This window comes from Amblyomma mixtum, chromosome 1, assembly GCF_055824585.1.
Source record: "Amblyomma mixtum isolate Tamu chromosome 1, ASM5582458v1, whole genome shotgun sequence".
NCBI lineage: Eukaryota > Metazoa > Arthropoda > Arachnida > Ixodida > Ixodidae > Amblyomma > Amblyomma mixtum.
In genome coordinates, this window is record NC_143012.1 from 64,845,443 (window position 1) to 64,866,089 (window position 20,647).

At 49.7% G+C, this 20,647-nt stretch overlaps 3 protein-coding genes across 3 annotated transcripts in view; 1 reads left to right on the plus strand and 2 right to left on the minus strand.

The window, feature by feature from the left end:
- The window catches only part of LOC149366525 (uncharacterized), a 43,329-nt gene extending 39,702 nt beyond the window's left edge, over nucleotides 1–3,627 (plus strand). The window contains exon 9 of the mRNA XM_089571199.1: nucleotides 3,380–3,627. Coding sequence (XP_089427325.1) covers nucleotides 3,380–3,532 — 153 coding nt within the window. The 3' untranslated portion in view covers nucleotides 3,533–3,627. The remainder of the gene's footprint in view (nucleotides 1–3,379) is intronic.
- Nucleotides 3,628–9,642: 6,015 nt separating this feature from the next.
- On the minus strand, nucleotides 9,643–12,141 carry LOC149366526 (protein FAM135A-like). The gene is made up of 3 exons (XM_089561981.1): nucleotides 12,033–12,141; nucleotides 10,663–10,779; nucleotides 9,643–9,839 (listed from the first exon to the last, which is right to left on the minus strand). The coding sequence occupies exons 1-3, from the start codon at nucleotides 12,139–12,141 to the stop codon at nucleotides 9,643–9,645; spliced, it is 423 nt and encodes a 140-aa protein (XP_089418107.1).
- A 1,163-nt stretch (nucleotides 12,142–13,304) lies between these two features.
- LOC149366527 (protein FAM135A-like) lies at nucleotides 13,305–17,450 on the minus strand. Its single transcript, XM_089571209.1, has 4 exons — nucleotides 17,432–17,450; nucleotides 14,813–14,904; nucleotides 14,398–14,498; nucleotides 13,305–13,542 (listed from the first exon to the last, which is right to left on the minus strand). The coding sequence occupies exons 1-4, from the start codon at nucleotides 17,448–17,450 to the stop codon at nucleotides 13,305–13,307; spliced, it is 450 nt and encodes a 149-aa protein (XP_089427335.1).
- Nucleotides 17,451–20,647: the final 3,197 nt, after the last annotated feature.

Here is a 20,647-nt window from a genome sequence, read left to right on the forward strand (position 1 = left end):
GGGCACATCTTCCACCCAGCGGGGGCACTTATGGGATCTTGGGTGGACACACACGTCTGCCCGGTGACCAGGGACGCGGCAGTTAGTGCAGGCGTCTATATGCCCTCGATAGGGTGTGCACCTGTGGAGGGCTCCTCCATAAAGGACGGCGCGTGGGACAGGTGCAGCTCGGAAAGTGATTAGGATGGAACACGTGGAGCCCATTCGGCGGGCGTCCACGATGAGGGCGTCTGGGTTGCCGGTGATCAGGTCTTGCCGGAGCTCTGTCGGGGTCTCATTCCAATAAGCATTGGAGATGACTCCGCGTACCGCTCCATCCGGCGGGGCTATGTAAGCTGCGACGGCGAAGTCCTTGCCTTGGTTTTTGATGCTGGTTACGCTAACCAGGGCAAGCGCGTCAGCTTTTATGGGCGTGCTTACGGTGCACGTATTGTTTACGGGGTGTACCCTGATTTGGGTACGCGTTGGTTCGTGTAGCTGGGACGCCGCTTGAAGGATGGCTTCCCGTAGTTGTCGGGGTGGAAGCAGGTCCAGCTGCAGCCCGCCTCGTGATCTGAACACGACCTTGTAGTCTGCAGCAGGAAGCGGCGGCTGCTGCCGCGAACGCTGCGCAGCTGTGCGCGTTGCTTGTAGGTGCGCTGACTTGTCAAGGCGCGCAGACTTGGGGGCACCGGTAGCAGAGGCTGCGGCCTCCTGGCTTCGGGATGGTGAAAGGACGTCCTTGGAGCGGGCAGACACACTAAGAATGTGCGTCCAGTCCCTTGGGTCGTAGTCGTGGGGGTTAAGAACTTCTCCCTGCACCTGCACCTCCATGATGGTGTTGGTGGCGGAAGCGTCCGACGCAGTAGGCCTAGCTCCCAGCGGAGCGAGGCCTAGCTCAGGCGAAGAGGTCACAAAGAAAGGGCCGTGGGTGCCCGAAAAATGGCTTAGGCGGGCCAAAAATTGATGGCGTGCGGCACTCACATTCGTAGATCAGTGGATGGTGAAATTTGGGCCGATGATGCTGGCGATTGGCGAATTCCGCTGTCTTTGTGCGGAGCCGATGTGGGGTGCGTCTGTACTACTCGGCCCCCTAGCGGCCAATCCCCTCGCCAAAGAAGTGACTCCTAATTTTAGAGCGCAGCTCTTTGGCGTCCGTTCCTGGGTTTCGCGTCGTCGTCGGCGTCGGCCTCGTAACCAGCTCCGCCCCCCTTTCATCCCCCCAGCGCAAGCAGCGACCGACTGATAACGACCGACTGATACCGCTGGATGCCGCTGACGCCGCTAGAGAGTCAAGATAACGTGACTGCTATAGTGAACTAGAACTAGAACTATTCTAGTTCACTATAGTGACTGCATAGAACACCGTCGCCGCCATGCAGAAAGAGGAGGAAAGGGTCCCCCCCCCCTTTTCTTGTGTGGCGGATAGGGTGCTCATCAGTTGCCGACGCGCCGGTTATTTCACGTAGGCCCCGGCACGTCGACGAATACGTGACCACCTTCCCACGGCTAGACCTGGTTCTTAGCGCTGCGGAAGCGAGGTTATCATATTGTTTGTGTCGGCATCGGCGGCGTTGTCCCTGAAACCAACTCCGCAGCTGGGGTTGACTCACTATCGAAAAGGTGAAACAGCTTATTTGCTGCGCTCAAATTTCGCATTAGGAAGTAACGTAATCCTCGGTAATTTTTTTTTGTAGCGAAAGCTACTCTACTATAGCTGCGACCCACTTCGCCGTGAGCCTCCGAATGACCTTGAAACGACCTTGAGATAAGTAACGGCTAGTGTTGTTATGCGCATATACCTAACCATGTGTGGACCACCTAGTGGATCACCTTTGTCTTTGAACTTTGACCTTGAACTTTCACAAACGACACCCATTTCGCCATGATCCTCCGAATGACCTTCAAACGACCTTGAGATAAGTCATGGACAGTGTTGCTATGCATATATACCGAATCGTATGTGGTCCACTTGGTGGACCACCTTTGACCTTGAACTTCGACAAACGATACACATTTCGCCGTGATCCTCCGAATGACCTTGAAACGACCTTGAGATAAGTAATGGTTGTTCATCTGCCTCACCATGCGTGGTTCACCTCGATGCTGCACCACTTAGCATTTGACCTTGACCTTTCAACTTACAAGTTGTCAGTAGAGGGCGGTAAGAAGCCACGTGCTAATCGCGAGGTGTCACGTGATTCGATTTGAAGTTGTGACGTCAGGGTATGGGGCATATGAACCGGAGCTCTGCGCTCTGCTTTCGCTACGTGAAAACTCGGTTCAGCAGAGTTGAACCACTTGTATTATATTACAACCCAGAAGTGTAGTGAGGCAGAGCAACCAAAAGGAAGCAGGTATGACGTATTAAAGAGCGATCCTGTCTCTGTTTCTAGCAAAAAATAGTGGCAGCCACAGCAGCACAAGTAATCGGCCCAATATCGGAGGCAGCCACAGCAGCTTAAGTAATCGGCCCAATATCGGAAACGTATTGGCAAATGCAGGTACTATGAAGGACCAGAGTGAAATCATCCATTTCCAATACTGAGCCTATTACGTGTGCTGCGTGGGAGGATATAACTGTAAACAGTGTAACTGCATATCTTCGAACGCAAGCTCTAACATTCACCTCCTACCCAAGGATAGCACTGGACAGATGAAGGAGCCTATCGTTGTTCAGCTTCAACGTTTAGGGTTCCAGGCTGTTCCAGAGGATCGAGTTTGTGAGACCCAGATATTATTCTGTAGCGATTTATTTTCGGCTGCCTGGGCCACGAGGTCATCCAATACAGCTGCCCGCTAAACAATCTTATTTCAGCCAGAAAGTTGACAGCTCCTTGTTAATCCCAGAGCTCTACGCAATATTCGAGCAGCGCGCCCTGTCGAAAAAGCACAGCAGAAAGTTTTCTGGTAGTATTTTTGGCCACGAAATGGTAGTAACAACACAAACAACTGCGAAACAACCGTGTGAAAAAGACGGCTTACCGCAAAGTGTGCCTACCGTAACTATCACTCTAAATAAACGCCCACGCCTTTTGACTGTCAGGCGGGACGTCTAAGCCAAATATTACTGACAGGCACAAGTAACCAGGACCCCTTCACTCGGACCCCAGTAAACGGAGTCGAGTGAATTCCGGCACCTTCCCGCGTTCTGCCACGCATTTAACGTAGTCTTGAACAAGCTTGGGGTAAGCTTAGCATTGAACTCCAAGAGAAGGCAAGCGTATCCGGGGGCGGCAGAAAGTAAGGTGGGCGGATGAGATCAAGAAGTTTGCAGGGACACGGTGGCCGCAGCTGGCGAAGGACAAGGTGGGCGTAGTCAGGCTGATAATGATGAATCCTTTCGTGTGCGCTGCGAATTCATGGGCCATCGTTACTTCTCCGCATCGTTCGAACGCAGGCCCGCCGAAGGATGGATCTACTGGTCCCCAGGCACACATTCGGCTTGGCGGTATACCACGTCGAGATGGACGACCCGGACGGTGTGTGCGGCATGGTATTCGAGCGACTCCACGCAATCAAGGACACTGTGTCGCAGTACCAGACACCGTAGCCCATAGCTGCGGCCGCTTCCAAAAGGCGCCGAAGATACCCGTGGTGTGCTTCCTCTTGCAGCGACACAACTGCATAGTATTCGGACGAAAATAATAAACCAAGGAAATGCAGGACAAATTGCCCCGAGCTACGAACTTCGCGATTCTGTCACAGCTGTCCTCCTGCCTTGGAAATGGGGCCGTTAGTTGGGACGCCATAAATGACTGCGATGTGCGATTAATGCTATCATGCCTTGGAGGTTTCTTTGCGTATTTTCGTGCCCAAAAATTGATAGGAAATCGTGCTGTGCGTTTCATCTGCAGAAACTCCAACTGTCGCTCTCAGTAACGAACCGTCGTATGTTCCAATCAAGGCGAATAATCGTCCTAATCTGCCCATTTCATGAGATAGTCAACAGTGCAAATGGTTGGTTTGTTTATGGGGTTTTAAGGTCCCAAAGCGACTCAGGCCATGAGGGACGCCGTAGTGGAGGGCTCCGGAAATTTCCACCACCTAGGGTTCTTTAACGTGCACTGACATCGCACAGTACACGGGCCTCTAGAATTTCGCCTCCAAAGAAATTCAACCACCGCGGCCGGGATCGAACCCGCGTCTTTCGGGTCAGCAGCCGAGCACCATAACCACCCAGCCACCGCGGCGGCTCTACCGTGCAAATTATTCAACCAGACCTCTAATAACAGGGACTCTAATAAAGTCACGGTATACCTGGGATCTTAAAGCACGCCGCTTCACGAATATTGTCCAGCAAGAATTTTTTTTTAATGCCCTTTGTAGAAGCTGAGTTATCTGTAGTCAAAATTTGAATTTCAGCGTCTTCGCGGCTTTCCCTCTCCTCTCGACACTTTTTGCACGCTGGAAGGTCAGCGCTCCTCCGCCGGCCCCACCTTCGGGGGCGGAGCTTCCTGACCCGCTGGAGCTACGCGGCTTATTGGCCGCGGCCATGGTAGCTGCGTGACACCTGAAAGAATCTAACCAATAGCCACATCTCTACTTGTATACGTAGCAGTGTTGCCACAGCGTTCACAAAAGTAGTAGCAGATTTTGATGCCAAAAATCAGCAGAAATCAGTAGATTTTCATATATGCTGCAGTCACTTGTTTGGGCGTGTTTTCTCTACGCGGTATGAGTTATTTCTTTAGTACGGCACGATACGGTGGTAGAAGACAAGTGTCGCTATCATAATAACAAAAGCAACGGGGTAGAGAAAGTAGCGATTGTTGCGACATCATGTGCCCCGCACTGGAACTCCCTACCACCGGCGCAGCACAGCGCAGCCGACGGGAACCACGGTACCTCAGTCAACAGTTCGTTACATTCGTATCTCCAGTGAAAGAAAAGTTTTGTATTTGTCTTACAGAGTAACTGTTGTTATCTCACACAATAAATTACGAAGTGAACATCGAAAAGATAATGACCACATGCAGTGGCTTGTAGAGATTTCTTAATCGGTTCACTGACACCGAATACCACACAATACAGTTAATGATTAAGTTCAGAAAATCAACGCGGAAACTATCCGTCGCCTTCATCTTGGAGGTTTTTGCGCCATGTTTCCATCCTGTTGAGCAGTGGCTTCTCTACACTGAACTGGAAGCACGATGAGGCAACGAGGCGCTTGGTATGCAGCACGGCACATAACAGTGTCCGTTGCAAGTTTGTTTCTTTGCTTGGTTTTTAGCATGTTAACAGCAGAAAATACCCTCTGGAGGTATTGGACGTTTGCTACACTGTTTTAGCTGGTGTAGGTCAAAGAAATGGCCCTACACTTGACTTCGTGCTAAGCTGTGTTCGTGCGCCACACAGGGTAGATGAGTGAGCCATGAGTGAGCCGATGAACCGGCAGTGGCTGATGTAACCTGGCCATCAGTATCACTGTGTCACCTAACAAATAAGAAAAGTTGGAAAGATATACTCTGTAGAACCAAGGAGTAGTAGTTTTTGTTCCTTTCTAGTAGGAAAAAAGCAAAAATCAGCAGATTTAATGAGGTTATCACTGAATCAGTAATTTTTTTCAAAAATCAGTAGATCTACTGATAAATCAGTAGCAGTGGCAACACTGATACGTAGGTGCAAGCGACGGAGGATGGTGCGGACATGAAAAAGTCGGCGGGAAGAGCTCGCCAACTTTCGCGCATTATTGTGGGCGTTCTGCTGCGTGTAGAAGTGCATTACTTGGCTCAGGTTTTCATGACAACACAATGCTGTGATTGAGTGAGTTGATGTGCTCTCCTTGGAAGGTGTTTAAAAACCCCTTTAAGGAACCTCACGCCATTTAAACAACCTTCAAAGCTTCCGACGCCTTTCAGGTCGAACTGTCGCAGTTAATCCATCCGCCTTGCCGCAGGCTATCGTTCGCTGGAATGGTCTTCCGGAAAAAATCGCTAACATTCGTGGTCCTAACACTTTTAGAGCAGAAATAATAGCCTAATATGTCTAGTAACTAAAGCGTCAATACCTATTGTATTATGATGTTGTGACTTTCTATAACCAGTACTGACAGTCAATAAGCGTTGTATAATTAAACTCACGCTGCTGTCACTGCCACTCATTATGTAATCCACCCTAACACAATGCTCCGGTCCAGGAGTCTGTGAGGCAACATGAATAAACAAACTCCCTTTAGGCAGCACCAATTATTTTCAGAGCCTTGGCTCAGATGAGCTCCCACTAGCCCCTTACCTTGGTAGTCATTGACCGTCGCTTCTGCAAGCTCTCCCAACCTCTCCCAACGTTACACATAGACCTTCTATCGCTAAATGCCGGCACCCTGATCGGCAACAGGAGAACTCTACCCCTCCCACTGTTAACCGGCATGAAAGAGGACCTGACCCCTCCCAACCCCGAACAGGCCCTAGTCTTGACGAGTTGATAAACCCTACGGCTGGTGGCGGTAGGTGGCAAAGGACAATCCAGCCCATCACCGGCGAGACCAGCAATTTAATGTACCACCTGGGAGCATATCATCCGTCTTTTGGGGCACCCCGTTTGGTTAAGGGAGTTCACAACTACTCCCGGCAACTCATTTACGCCTTGTTCAGTTCCCACCTGCTATCATGGCTATGTCAGAATGACTAAGCCCCAGTTTGACCTTGCTAGGCTTTGAAGGTCACAGCGACGAACCAACGTTAAATCAGAAGTTGTATCTCGCGTAGTAGAGCTTTCGCTGCAAGAGCAATGGTCGATTGTTATCGACGGTTAGCTTTCGCCTCCTGTGTAGTCATGCAGCCCTACCCGTTCCCGCCCCTCGCTCTACAAAACAGTTGTTCTGTTGAAAGTCAGCGCCAGTCCGTCTCTGTATCGTGTCCCTCCCTGACCTCTTAGCTTTCCTTTCAAGATGTAACTTTAGCGTTCGCGCTCCGTTCCTTTAGACTGCAAGGAGGCAGGCGAATTGGTCGTTGACGGCGAAAATTATGAGCCGTGTGAAAACGTCTACAGTCGACGAAAACCGTCTGTCATCGACCAGGTTGGCTCCGCGGTGGTGGTGATGGAAAAAATTTGTGTACTATCAGCAAGTAATGAAACGCGAACAAGATAACTGAGCCACGAAACGCAAAATAAGAATATTTTAGCCCGAGAAAGCTCAATACTTGCTCAGGTTCTTTTGACTTCAAAGGCGCGAAGACTCTTCTTCAGAAGTGTTAACCTCGCTAGCGTTTCCGCTCAAGGCGCTAATATTACGGTGTCTTTGAGATATCCCCTCAGTTTTCTTGTTCGCGTTTCATTCATTGCTGAGAGTACAGATACACTTCAGGAGGTTATGCTTGAGCTGACCCAGAGGGGACCAGCCCTTACAAGTACTAGGTGGAGGTCCCTAGTTCGGGACCCCAGTGGAGTCGGCCGCCGCCCGGGCTCGCACGACGAAGGCCCATTGAGCCTGCAGGTCAGAGCAGCCGAGCAGGGTCGCCTCCCAGTCCTCTCGGGTTGGGTTGGGGTGAGGGGGGATAGCAGGGTTGGAGGGGAGGCCCACACCATGTGATAGATGTCCGAAGACTTCTGCGCACAGTGCGGACAGCTGCCCGAGAAAGAAGGGTCGAAGTGTTTCAGAGCTGCCGGGCACAGCAGAGTATTGTATACAGGCGAAGGAGAAGCCGCTCCTCCGCCTTTGAGAGACCTTTACACGGGCGGGGATAAAGACCTTAGCCAGATTGATAAAGTAAAACAATGTCTTTGAACGAGTAAACGGGAGTGAATTGGAGTTCCTGATCGTCGGGGTCGGAGAGGAATGTCTGGTGAGAGAGCGCGCGGGCGGCGGCGTCAGCTGCCTCATTTCCCTCAAGGCCCATGTGAGCAGGAGCCCATACGATACGTCGGTGAGCGGGGTCCCCGGTGCAGACGCTGTTTTGGAGAATGCGGTAGGCTAGATACGGTACCCAGCCCTGCTCTGCGTTCGACAGGCCCTCGCGAGTCGGAAATAATAGTTTTTGAATTGCGATCAGATGCAGCCAACGCAATGGCGACCTCCTCCGCGTGTGTTGTGTCACGGGCTCGGAAAGTAAGGTTGTGCACGGTTTTGGATTGGTGGACGACTGCGGAGCGAGGCCTCATACAGGACATGACTCTAGAAGGCAGATTCCTCGTCTTCTGACCAGTAGGCTGCATCGGCTCGATGTGTACTAACGGGACAGTTGGGCACGACAGCTGGACTGTAGCAGAATTAACTGGCTGCTGATTGAAAAAGCGGCACACACACACGCACACACACACGCGCGCGCACACACACACACGCACGCACACACGCACACGCACTCGCACACACACGCACACGCACACGCACGCACACGCGCGCACACACACGCACACGCACGCACGCACGCACGCACAGGCACACACGCACACACACACACACTCACGCACGCACGCACACACACGCACACGCGCGCGCGCGATGATTGGAAGACCGTAAAAACTGAGAAGCAACACAGAATCAGACCCGAAACGCTCTAGACAATCCAGTCTCTTCGGGGGCACGGGGTCGAATCCCACAGCTGCTAACGAAATGTTAAACAAAAAAAAAGCACAGGACAAACGTGGAAGCCCTCGGCCGATGGCCATTCCTTCTGTTCTCTCTCCTCACGCTCCCTTGCACTTTTTCGCGATTCCCGGAGCGAGCTCCACCTTAGTCTTTTTCGTCGTAGCAATAAGAAAAGTCGCATGCTCCATTTTAAACGCATCGCATAGAACTTTATGCGCAGTGCAAAGGGCATACGGTGCGTAGCAGAACAATATCACGCGCACTCCTCCGGACTGCCACTCGGAAAAAAAAAAAAAGTAGCGCTTAGCCTTACGCAGCCTGTCTCCTTTTAACTTGCGCTTCGCGTATAGTTCATCTCCGTCCATACGTATGCCGTCAACTGCCTTAGCTCTTTTCTGAAGAGCAGCGACTTCAGTCATGATCATCATCATCAGCCTGACTACGCCCCCTACAGGGCAAAGGCCTCTCCCATGTATCTCCGGTTAACCTTGTCCTGTCTTGTATTTCTGTAGATGGGGACAAAATTACAACAGGAGTTAAGTGCCTAAAAGCGCGTCGTTCCGTTGCAATGGGCATCGGACGAGTATTATAACATGTTTATTTCTAAAATCGCATTGCTACAATATAAGAAAGAAATAGGACGCTATGATCAGCCCATGTACAGAAAGCGCTCGTTCAGAGCAAATGGCGATAGCGCAATACTTAACATCACCTTATATACACACGTCCTTATCGGTAGAAGCTGGCACACATTGTTCGAGATATATTCAAAAAAAATATTTTCTCCCGGATTTGTCTGCAGGTGCAGTAATTTAGGGAGGAAAAACTGCTGAAAAAGTATGTATAAATATGCTAATAACCCAAGAAATGTACAAAATCGGACAGTCTAGTCTTCAGTAATTCCTGGGCAAGCACAGTTGTGGAGGGGCCACCATGGACAACGTCTTCATTTCTACACTCGGAAAAGCCTGCACTGTAGTGAGCATCCACTACGTCCACTACGTCGTGTCTTTCGCCATCTAGTGGACAACCAAAAAAGTAAATTCTTGCGTAGATCTCGGAGGCTATGCTCTTTGAAGGCCGTCAACAACAGTCTGTCTACCGGGCAACATGTATGGCCTCCACCCGCCACGCTTTCAGAGCAGGTGCCTGGCGCAGGCGACGGTGGCGATCTTCTGGACAAGGATCTCGCAGGCCAGCGGCGCAACGTGCACGTTGGACGAGATGAGGGAGGCCCGGAAAGGAACGTGCACTTCCAGCCGGATCAGGTTCGTGTCTGACTTGTCCATTATCGGCTCGAGGATGTTGCGCAGCATCTCACGGTACGCTACGCCTGCAAACAATGAGAAGAGTCACAAGGTGCTTCACTAAAAGATAAGTGTGTAGTATGTGGCTATTTATTAAGCAAAACAAAAGGGAGGGAAAGAGCTTTGCCGAAGGATTTTTTCTTCATGTTGTCCTAGAAGATTGCAAAGAGCGGCCAGCCGTAAAGTTTTCATCCCTTTTACTTCTAGGTTGCCAGAACGGCGCCCGTGGAAAAGAGGCCTATATTTAGTGTCAATGCAGCAGCATTAGGCTTCACATCACGTGTTCGTGTCCTGCGTCTGTCATAAAAGTCGCTAATTGGTCGAGATAAGTCACGTGATTTTACGACGTCATAACAACGTGCCTACCGTGGCTGTTGGCAATGTGCCCGCCGCGGTGTGAGCAACCTGCTCCCTGTGCCAGGTGGCAATTGAATTGAATTGCCACCTGCCCCACCGTAACACTGCTCCTCATGCGATTTCGCGTCCTGCGTTAGTCACAAAGTCGCTCATTGCTCGAGAGGGCGATGACGTCACAAGGCAATGTGACCATGGCGCGAAAAGTCAAAACTGAAAAGAAAAAAGGTAGCAAGCAACGGCGTGACAAAGAGGTTGGAACAGGTTTTCGGCGGAGTGACTCAGGCATGATTATGTGTGAGCAAATACAGATACGGTGACAGCGGCAACGTTGTGTATGCGATGAAAGGACTGACACAGAGCATGTAGCAACAACGTTGCTTCTAATGCTGTATTGTATACTATTGTCTGGACAACAAGGAGTTGTATTATAATGTGCGCCGAAGATAGCACTCGCGTTGATTAGGCATGCGTGCGTTATGGCTCTGCGTTTACCTAGAGGCGTAGTGTCCTTGGCAATGTGCCTGGCCAGCTTGATGTGTGCCGAGTGCAGGGGCACGACGTAGTCGTCTGCCGAGCCCAGTAGCACGATGTTCTTGAAATGTGTCAGGCCTGCGTGCCGGCATACGGGAATATTTGTGAGGCCGCCGATAAAAGTTACGTGACGAGTACTGCAGGATATACGCGGCGTTTCATTTGACATGATTCCACCTTTAACGACTCACAGGTTCATTTTGCCATAAACTAACTGAAGTGAATATCCTGGCGAGCTAGTAAATGTCAAAGTGATTTTTTTATCCAAATTTTAGTTAATAGCAAACGACTTCGAACAGACAGTACTCATGACGTTATGTTTTGTAACCACAAGTGATCGTGCGCAGCCACATCTGAGTTTTCCAAAAAGTGTGGTTGTGCAGTCTTTTCGGCAGGCTCTGAATGAGCCTGCCTACACAGAAACGGTGCCAACGGAACCTTAATGCAGCGTTGAAGTCTTCATGCACCTCCAAGCATCAAAATTGGAATAGTTTGTACCAAAGAAAGGCGTTAGTATTAAAGTGAAACAACGTCTAAGCCTGGGTGCCACCACCGACAAAATGACGAGTTTGTTCCTTGGCAATTTACGTGTGTCCCCAGAAAAGCTGCTTCAGTGAAAAGGTCTAAACGAGTACGATTCGATAGCACTTACCGTAGTAACACTATGATATCGCCAGCAATATTCGCTTAAGTCAACTGTAAGGACTTTTGTCCTTTAGACTGTCAAACGTCGATAACTTGTGACGAGGCTGATGAAAAATAACATGCGGAGTCACAGAATATGGCTGCACACTGCAGAATATAAGCTTTGAATTGACTCGTGTCTCCTATTTTGTCTCACACGCTCGTTTAAAAGGAACGCTTCACTAATCCAGAAGGTACACCGTAAAAAGTACAAAAAACAAGAGAACGGCGGAACCAACTCAAGCGAATCAGTCTGCTGTGCGGCAAGAATGAATATTTTTGTGACGCAAATGTCGGCTGCTGCGTGTTGGCTATCACATCTCCTGTCTTAGAAATGGGCTTGGGCAGGGCATGTATAATGCGAAGGTAAGATATAACCGCTGGTCTTTGAGGGTAACGGAGTGGATTCCAAGAGAAGGCAAACGTAGCAGGGGACGGCAGGAAGTTGTGGGCGGATGAGATTAAGAACTCTGCGGGGATACGGTGGCCGCAGCTGGCAAAGGACAGGGTCAACTGGAGAGACATGGGAGGTGACTTTGCCCTGAAGTGTGCGTAGCCAAAAGCTGATGATGGTGATGATTATTATGATTGTGGCAGTGGTGGTGCTGGTGATGATGATGATGATGACGATGGTGGCGGTGGCGCACCTTTGTCCTTGCTGAGGCGGTAGAGGTATGTCTCGCGGATGTCCAGGCTGTCTTCGAGCATCATTTGCCTCAGCGAGTCGGTGTATTCGAATCGCTGGAGGTACAACATACCTGGGTAATATGCAGAGCGAAACATGATAAAGCCAGATTGTAAAATTAGTACTCAGTGCGTGAATGAACGACAAATAAGAATGTGGCGAACGTGCATTCCACTGAACGAACGGCGCTTATTGGCAAAGTGCACAGCGCACTTAGAGACATTCTTAAGGGAGCAGGGAGTAGTACTTCTGGCAAGACAAGCATGGTACATCTACCAGAAACGCAGCGCGCATGAGCAGCTCATGAAAATATCGGGAAAACGAGGCTTACGTCGTCTATGAAGGAAGGGCAAAATACCAGCACAGTGTCTAGCGCCAGTTCCTACAAGGCCGGACACGGATGCTTCCATCATCTTGGCAGGCGCGTTCGTCCGCCTTGTAATTTGGCGTTTTGTTTTGTTCTTCCATACGCGATACTCTTTACCGCAGGCCTGTGCGTCCTCATGAAAAAGCGCAGTTCCTGATGCAGGTTTCCCAAAGGTTGCTAGCCAGGTGAATTAAATAAACAAATAACGCCCTCCGCCGAACGCTTTCGTGATGAGTTCGGGGGGGGGGGGGGGGGAGAGCCCAACTTGCTTCCTACAGGAGAAGAGAAATAATACTTGGCAAGAGTGCATGATTGTAAGAAACCAAAAATGCAGATCACAGCGATCTCGTTAATTAATTAGCTGCTGCACTTTCCATCTACCTTATGCATTTTTTTTTCATGCTATTCTACACAGGTACCACGTGACTTAGCGGCTCTGCAACTGTTCACGCATTTAACTTTCTTTCTCTTCGCTGAAAAAAATCAGTGCCGCACTTTGCGCCTATCCAGTGTATTCAAATAACAGGAATTAACTAACAAGCCCTTGTTTAAAATAATCCTCATTTGTCGTACAAATGAGGATTATCGGTACATCGACTAGGTAGGTTTAGAGCCCTAAAATAAGTTAACTGTCCCGGCTAGCCAAGATGGCATAGAGAGACCGCTTTGATGAAGCGGTGGTACCGGGTTCGAACCCCGCACAAGGACGAATTTTTCTTTAACAACAAAGTTTCTGTGGAGCTGTATAGCTTTTCTACGTGGCCATATGGCTGCGCTTGTGTGGATGGCAATGAGCTGTTACTCCCTTATCACGTAGCTAGTGTGTAAGTTTTCGGTTTCCACCCGCTTGGAGGCCAAAAACAACCGTCATTTCTCAGTGAAATTTAGTGCACCCCAGACAGCCTTGACTGAAAAAGTGAACACGATTCGAGGGAGGCAGCGGGGATGCTTGCCCATGTTGATCACGAGGGAGGGGTTGAAGACGGTGCCCACGTGCGGTCCGCTCAGCGACAAGAAGGTGTGCATGAAGCGGAGCAGGGGCTGCAGCTGGGCCTTGGTCAGGGCGGCCCGGATGATGAGGTTGCCCAACGAGAAGCCGACGAAGCTGGAAGGCCGAAGGAGTGAAGAGGCGTGAACAAGGCAGGAATTATTATCAATGCTCTTTACCCGCTAAAACACCAGCGAAAATTTGCCGGGCGGCCGGCCGACCGAACAACCGATCAGTCGATTTGATTGATTGATTGATTGATTGAATAATTGATTAATTGACTGACTGACTCAATGATTGATTGACTCATTGATTGATTGACTAATTGATTGACTCACTGATTGTCTGAATGACTCATTGATTGATTGATTGACTCACTGATTGTCTGATTTACTTATTGATTGATTGACTCATTGACTGATTGATTGATTGACTAATTGATTGACTCACTGATTGTCTGATTGACTCATTGATTGATTGATTGATTGATTGACTGATAGTTTGATTGATTGATTGATTGATTGATTGATTGATTGATTGATTGATTGATTGATTGATTGATTGATTGATTGATTGATTGATTGATTGATTGATTGATTGATTGATTGATTGATTGATCGATTGAATAGCGGTGCGCTGCGAACTAGACTGTAGAGTGTCGCTTCGAGCAAGCAGTCCCAAGACTCGCTGCACCGTGCGCTGCTGCTCCTCCTATCCCAAGGCCACCAACTAAATGCTTCGAACCATCGAAATTTTAATGAAGCAGCCTAAAAGAAACCACCCCTTGTGCGCCAGAACAAGGTGTTCGTAACTGCTATCAGAAAATACACAGCTTTTCAACACTCAGATTGAATTGTAAATAATGAAACTGCGGTGCAGACGGTTCTCTGCAAGTTCGGGAAAATGTTTGCATTGTTGGACATCTAGAAACTTCATGCATTCGACTATTAGAGACAGCGTTTCGAGGCTCACCTGATCCTGCCAGGCTTCTTTACGTGCCTCTCGATGTGTTCCACGATCTCAGTGGCCAGTCGCCCGCCGAGGGTGTCGAAGTCCTGGAAAGTTTCTTCTTTCTGATGCAGTGAGGAATTCCAGTGGAAAGCAGCATAGTTAAGTACTTGTGATTAGCAAAAAAAAAAAAACTTAGAGGACTGTTACCACTGTGTGACGCGAGTTTCAGCGACATCTGTACAGGCATTTATATTCCACGATATACTCAGGTAGAGAAGATGATAGCGACTTCATATCTGTATAGTTATATAGCGCGCTTATTAGTTTTCCAGAGGTTCAGCCTCTCCTTGAACTGTGACGGAGCGTAGCGAGTGTGGTGCTCTGCGTGCGAGAGTATTCGGGAAGGGCGGTGCTCACATGACCTTGGCCTCCTCACCTCGTTCGCCTGGGACATGAGAAAGCGAACGTTGGAGCACGGCTGGGCGAGCTCCAGGAAGACGCGGAGGAGACGCAGGTCAGTCGAACAGCCTGCGCGACACAGGAACAGTAAGAAAGCAGTTTTAAGGCGAAAGCCTTCAATGCCTCATCGTTGTCGACAGAAGGTTGCCAGCCATGGTGTCACGATTTGTCTAGTCAGACCAGAAACAAAATCTTTGTGCACGATGGGATTCGAACCACCATCCTTCCGTTCCGCAGCCGAGCGTGCTAATGGCTACGCTACTTCCTGCCAACGCATATGTAGTTCTACTTGCCTAGGACGCTGGAGAGTTTCCAGAAAGGCGTCGAATCAGACGGGTGCCTCCCAAACGCCCTCCAGTGTCTCCAGCATTTAAGATTCACAAACAATTGTGCACTTGATTAACATCTTAACCACGCATCAGAGACACAAGCAGCAACACCGCGCTAAAGGCTTTCGCCTAACCGCACTTTAGGCCAACAAAATTCCCCTCCTGAATTTTTATGCGAAGCATACTAAAATAGCCCAACCCAGCTCCTCGAGCGCGGCGGTGTCGTTACCATTCACCTTTCGTGACCTCCATGTCACACCACGTGATGCGTGACGTCACAGCAGATGAAAAACGGGGGCCCAACTCGCGCCGTCGCGCGAGGCGTCGTGACCAAGGATGACCACGTGGTGCGTGACGTCACAGCAGATGAGAAACGGGGGCCCAGCTCGCGCCGTCGCGCGAGGCGTCGCGACCAAGGAGGACCACGTGATGCGTGACGTAACGACATAGGAGAAACCAACGTTACTAGACTAGTCTAGTAACGTTGGGAGAAACGAGGCCCCAGCTCGCGCCGTCGCGCGAGGCGTCGCGACCAATGTGTTTCCTGCTTCTGCCGCTAGGTGCGCTGTAGTGAACACGTGATGCTGGAGCGGCGGTATACAAGGGGGTGTGCCTGCCTCTGCTAGGCGTACACGGGATAGAGATGCCTCCTGGAGGCAGGGCTGCTCGTTGGAATGAGAAGCAAAAGTTGCGGCGTGCTGCAGAGACTGATGAAGAGCGTGAAGAACGTCTAGCCAAGCGGCGTGCTCGATATGCAACTCGGCGACATTATGCTACGCATCTGACTAGGCTTAACCTAAGCTAAGCCTCAGCCATTTTTTTCTGACCATCTTAACTTAGGCTGGAGGATCTCCTCGTTAACGAGTTAGCGTTGAGGCCCCGTTACTAAGAAAATCCGTAGTCGGTGTTGTCGCCGTTGTCGGTGTCGGGAGCGATTAATAGGGTGGCCCAGGCAGCCAACTCCGGAGAAGCAACTTAGGTGGGCAACCTGCATCACGTGACCTTGTGACGCCATCACAACCTGCCCACCGGATAGTGAGCAAACTGCCCACCATGCATGGCAGGTGGCAGTTAAATCACTGATTGGTCGAACGGGAAGAGCAACCTGGGCCACCCAAGGCCCACCGCTGCGAGCACCTGCCATCGCAGGGCAGTGGCGCATCGCTTAACCGCTGCACCACTGCTCCAGGAGGGGTATGGGGACTCCCAGGGATCTCTATGAACGTGAAGTAGAGAATCATATATAGGAGTCAACCCAATACGCTATCACGTCGTACCCTTAAGGCGGAGCTTAAGTGTCCCTTACAATTTTTGCCCCCCATTTCAGTGTCAGCTAAGCACAACGAAAACATAGCTTGAATATCTAGAAAAATCTTTCCTCTTTACCGTTTCCAACATACGCATTGAGCAGCTAAGAATGCCCCCAGAAAACCAATAGGGAACGCTTTTGAGGAGAGAAGACACGCTAATAGCAAAACAATCAAATACTGCCAACATGAGGTCTCCGGATATATTGACTGTTATAATGAAATATCAAAATATGTGAACAAATTGCGCTCATAAAATTGCTTTCCTTCAAAAATGTTTTTGTCCAGAATTCTTGGGTATCAGCAATACAAGTCCAGCTTTCTTGGACAAAAGTTCTGAATATTGCAATATTGTAAGGTATGGTTATGAAAATATTGATGGTAAGGTCCATTCTTCTGGTATGTAACCAAATCTTTATTTTAAAGTGTTTTCAACGATCTTATCGAACACTTGAAATTCCCATAGAAAACCAATGGGAAATGCTTTTCACAATAGCAAATCCGTTACGATGTTCATTCATTCATTTTTGACAGAAACCGGTACAGAAACCGGTACGACGCTTTACTATTTATTATTAGGGCTATTTTTTGCTGGACATAAAATGTTTGCTGATTACATTCATATAGACTATCCAAAGAGGCGCACATGGCCGTATACGCACCATACATTCCGTGCACCATCACAATCAGGTGAAGGCCGTCCGACCTGGGCGTCTTCGATTGGGGAAAATTCAAAGCAAGCAGCTCCGAAACGTCTGGCCTGCATGGATATATAAACGGGAACTCTTGAAGGTGATATCGTTTTAGCATCACCGAGGATGCTTGCACACAGCGCAGAAAAGAAAAGTAATGAATTATTTGGACTGTGAGCCGATCAGAGAAAACGCTTGCAAGAAACACCAACTCGTTTTTCGTGTCTGAGTCGTGCTTTCGTAATGCCACTATTCTTTTCCTACATACCGAACTTGAGGCGTTGCATCCCAGTCTATAGAATGATGGTGTAAGGCACCGATATTACTCACGCTACCTTAGCTCCAATTGCTGGGTTCGGACGCAGATGTTCACATATTGTAGGGTCTGCTCACGGGCAGGTCAAATCTCGCGCCGCTCACCGCGGGTAGCCTCGGACCCCTTCTTCCCGAGTGGTGGGGCGGGGGGAGCGAGGCTGGGAGAAAGCCTTTATAAGGCGAGACCGGGAAGGCTCGCGCTCTCTCGCTCTTGGACCAGCCCTGCCAAAGGACCACCTGACCCAGCTGCCACGACGACGACCGGCCCCCCTGATGTGAGAATAAACCGTTTGTACAAAGTCCTGCCTCGAGTGACTGCCTGTGCGTCCCCGCGCAGAGGAATTGCCCACAAATAATGGCGCCCAGCGTGCGGCTTTAATTAACACCTTGTGGACGATTTCTCTGCCGATTTTGGGACGTGCAGCCAGACTCGTGGCAGGCCCTCTTTGTTCGGGGCCACGCCGGACCGATAGGATTAAGGAGCGGGTCAGGCGGAATGTTCGCGGGGTAGCGACTTGTGTAGTGTTGTAAATTTGTGAGGGGTTTTGTGTTATTTATGTAGTTTTCGGGTGTTTTCTGTTGTGTATTTCCGCGTGTTTGTAGATAGATTGTTGTGTATGTGAATGTTCTTGTTGCCATGAGCAGTTAGCCGGTGCGGCCGGACAGTTAGCGCGAACTATGCCTCCCAGAAAGGATGTTTCAGCCACGGCTTTGGATGGCGACAACCACAGGCATCGAACGAAGGAGACCTTGAAACACGAATGCAACACATGATGCAGCAGATGATGCAGGATATGATGCAGCAAATCCAATCGCAAATTCAACAGATGCAAGTACAATTCCAAGGGCAAATCTCAGAGATCAGAAGCGCTTTTAGAAAGCAAAAACATACCGAAAACATTAGGGAAAGGGCGTACAACCGTCCAGCGCTAACAGCTTTCGCAAGCGAACAAGGCAACAGCAGTAACGCGTAAACATGACCAATACGTATCGGCAAGAACAAGAATACTTAGATATTTGGCAATGGAACTGCAGAGGCTACCGCAAAAAGCAGGCCCTCTTAAAACAATATATAAACACACAACTCACACCTCCTGATGTAATTGCGCTCCAAGAGACCGGAATCAAGCCGACCTTACAAGGGTACGAGGTTTACGAGAGTCAAAACGAAGGTAAAGCGGCCGTCCTAGTCAGCAAAACCATTACCGCCATCAGGCACGATACCATCGCCGACACCGACGTTGAACACGCGTTTGTTGAACTTATTCCGAAAAAGCGAAAGGGACGCAGCACGTTCTTACTGAACGTGTACAGCCCGCCGAGACAAAGAAAAGCCAAACTCTTCGAACTGTTTTATGGAGCGCACAAGCTGGCCAAAGAAAATGCACTCATCATCGTAGGAGATTTCAACGCCATGGACAGGAGTTGGGGATACCAGAAACAAGACATCAAGGGAAGAACATTAGTGGAAGTAGCGGAATACTTTGGCTGCAGTCTAATCACAGATCCTGCGACCCCCACGAGAATCGGGAATAGCGTGAGCACGGACACATGCCCGGACCTCACCTTCGTAAGGAACAGCAGGGAGTCACAGTGGGAAAACATGATGGAAAATCTAGGCAGCGATCACTTTATCCTCCGGACACGAATAGCATCCGACACCATAAGACGCCAGATTGGGCAGGCGAAAATCACTGACTGGAACGCGTTTCGCGGGGCTTGCAACAAATCTGAAGGCGGTATCCAATCACTGGAGGAATGGAGCGGCATGCTGAGAGAAACGCGACAACGATGCACAAAAAGTCTAAGGAGAACGACAGCAACGCCTGAAGTAGACGCCCACCTCCTCAGACTATGGGAAGCGAGACGTAGTCTCACCAAAAGATGGCGGAAGCAAAAACACAACAGGAAACTAAAACTAAAGATAGCAGAAATTACGGCAAAGGCGGAAGAATACGCGACGCAACTCGCGAAACAAAATTGGGAACAACTCAGCGACTCACTTAGGGGAACTCTAGGCACGGCCAGAACCTGGAATCTCTTAAGAGCACTAATCGATCCGACCAAAATAAAATCAGAAAACAATAAAGCCATCCACCGGTTCATCCACTCCTTCGAGGGATCAGACATCGCCCTACTGGAGAAGGCACGAGAAAAATGTTTCGGCGATCACAACCCCCCGCGATACCAAGGAACGTATCGAGGAGCCGAAAACGAGAAACTCGACCGCCCCATAACTGTGGAAGAGGTTTACGCGGCCATAAGAAACACCACCAGAAACACGGCAGCCGGAGCGGACAGAATCGACAACGCCCTAATCCGCAACCTGAGCGACGACCTCATACAAGAGCTCGTCACCTTTCTTAACAATTAACATTGGGAGGCGGAGACGGTTCCCGAAGATTGGAAACACGCCGAAGTAATAATGATACCTAAACCTGGTAAAAAGCTACAAATTGAAAACCTCAGGCCTATATCACTCACGTCGTGCCTTGGCAAGGTTTACGAACGGGTTGTGACTTTCAGACTGCAAAATTATATGGAAGACAACGACGGTGTACCGCATACCATGTTCGGCTTCAGAGCGAAGCTCTCGACGCAGGACGTTCTCCTCCAAATACAAGAAGATGTCTTGCGAAACGTACCTCGGACGGGAGAAAATGTCATAATGGCCCTGAACATCAAGGGGGCATTCGATAACGTCAGCCACGAAGCGATCCTTACGGGCCTAGACAACCTGGATTGCGGACGCAGAATCCACGGCTTCGTCAAAGCCTTCCTGTCCGATAGAACTGCCACCGTCGGCATAGGAGACCTTCGATCGGAAAAAATTCGCACTCCAAACAAAGGAACACCCCAAGGGTCAGTTATCTCACCCCTACTCTTCAACATAGCTATGATAGGCCTAGCTCGAAAACTAGAGAACATCGAAGGCATCAGGCATGCAATGTATGCTGACGATATAACAGTCTGGACAAACACGGGCTGTCTCGGAGAGAAGGAAGAAAGGCTACAGCAAGCGGCCTCTTGTGTAGAGCAATACCTCGCAGAAAGAGGACTCTCATGCTCGACCGAGAAATCGGAACTGCTGAGAGTCTGGAGAGGCAAGCAAAACCGGACCGTCCCAACCAACGAGGACCTAAACTCAACGTCTACATAGAAGGGACGC

Excerpts from the sequence above, each read along its gene's own strand:
- LOC149366526 (XM_089561981.1), bottom strand. The coding sequence starts at position 12,141 with ATGTTGTACCTCCAGCGATTCGAATACACCGACTCGCTGAGGCAAATG. Across the intron at positions 10,780-12,032 it reads CCGCCTCAGCAAGGACAAAG|GCCTGACACATTTCAAGAAC; the intron begins GTGCGCCACCGC and ends GCCGGCACGCAG. Across the intron at positions 9,840-10,662 it reads CAAGGACACTACGCCTCTAG|GCGTAGCGTACCGTGAGATG; the intron begins GTAAACGCAGAG and ends CATTGTTTGCAG.
- LOC149366527 (XM_089571209.1), bottom strand. Across the intron at positions 14,499-14,812 it reads TCATGTCCCAGGCGAACGAG|AAAGAAGAAACTTTCCAGGA; the intron begins GTGAGGAGGCCA and ends TCACTGCATCAG. Across the intron at positions 13,543-14,397 it reads AAGAAGCCTGGCAGGATCAG|CTTCGTCGGCTTCTCGTTGG; the intron begins GTGAGCCTCGAA and ends TCGGCCTTCCAG.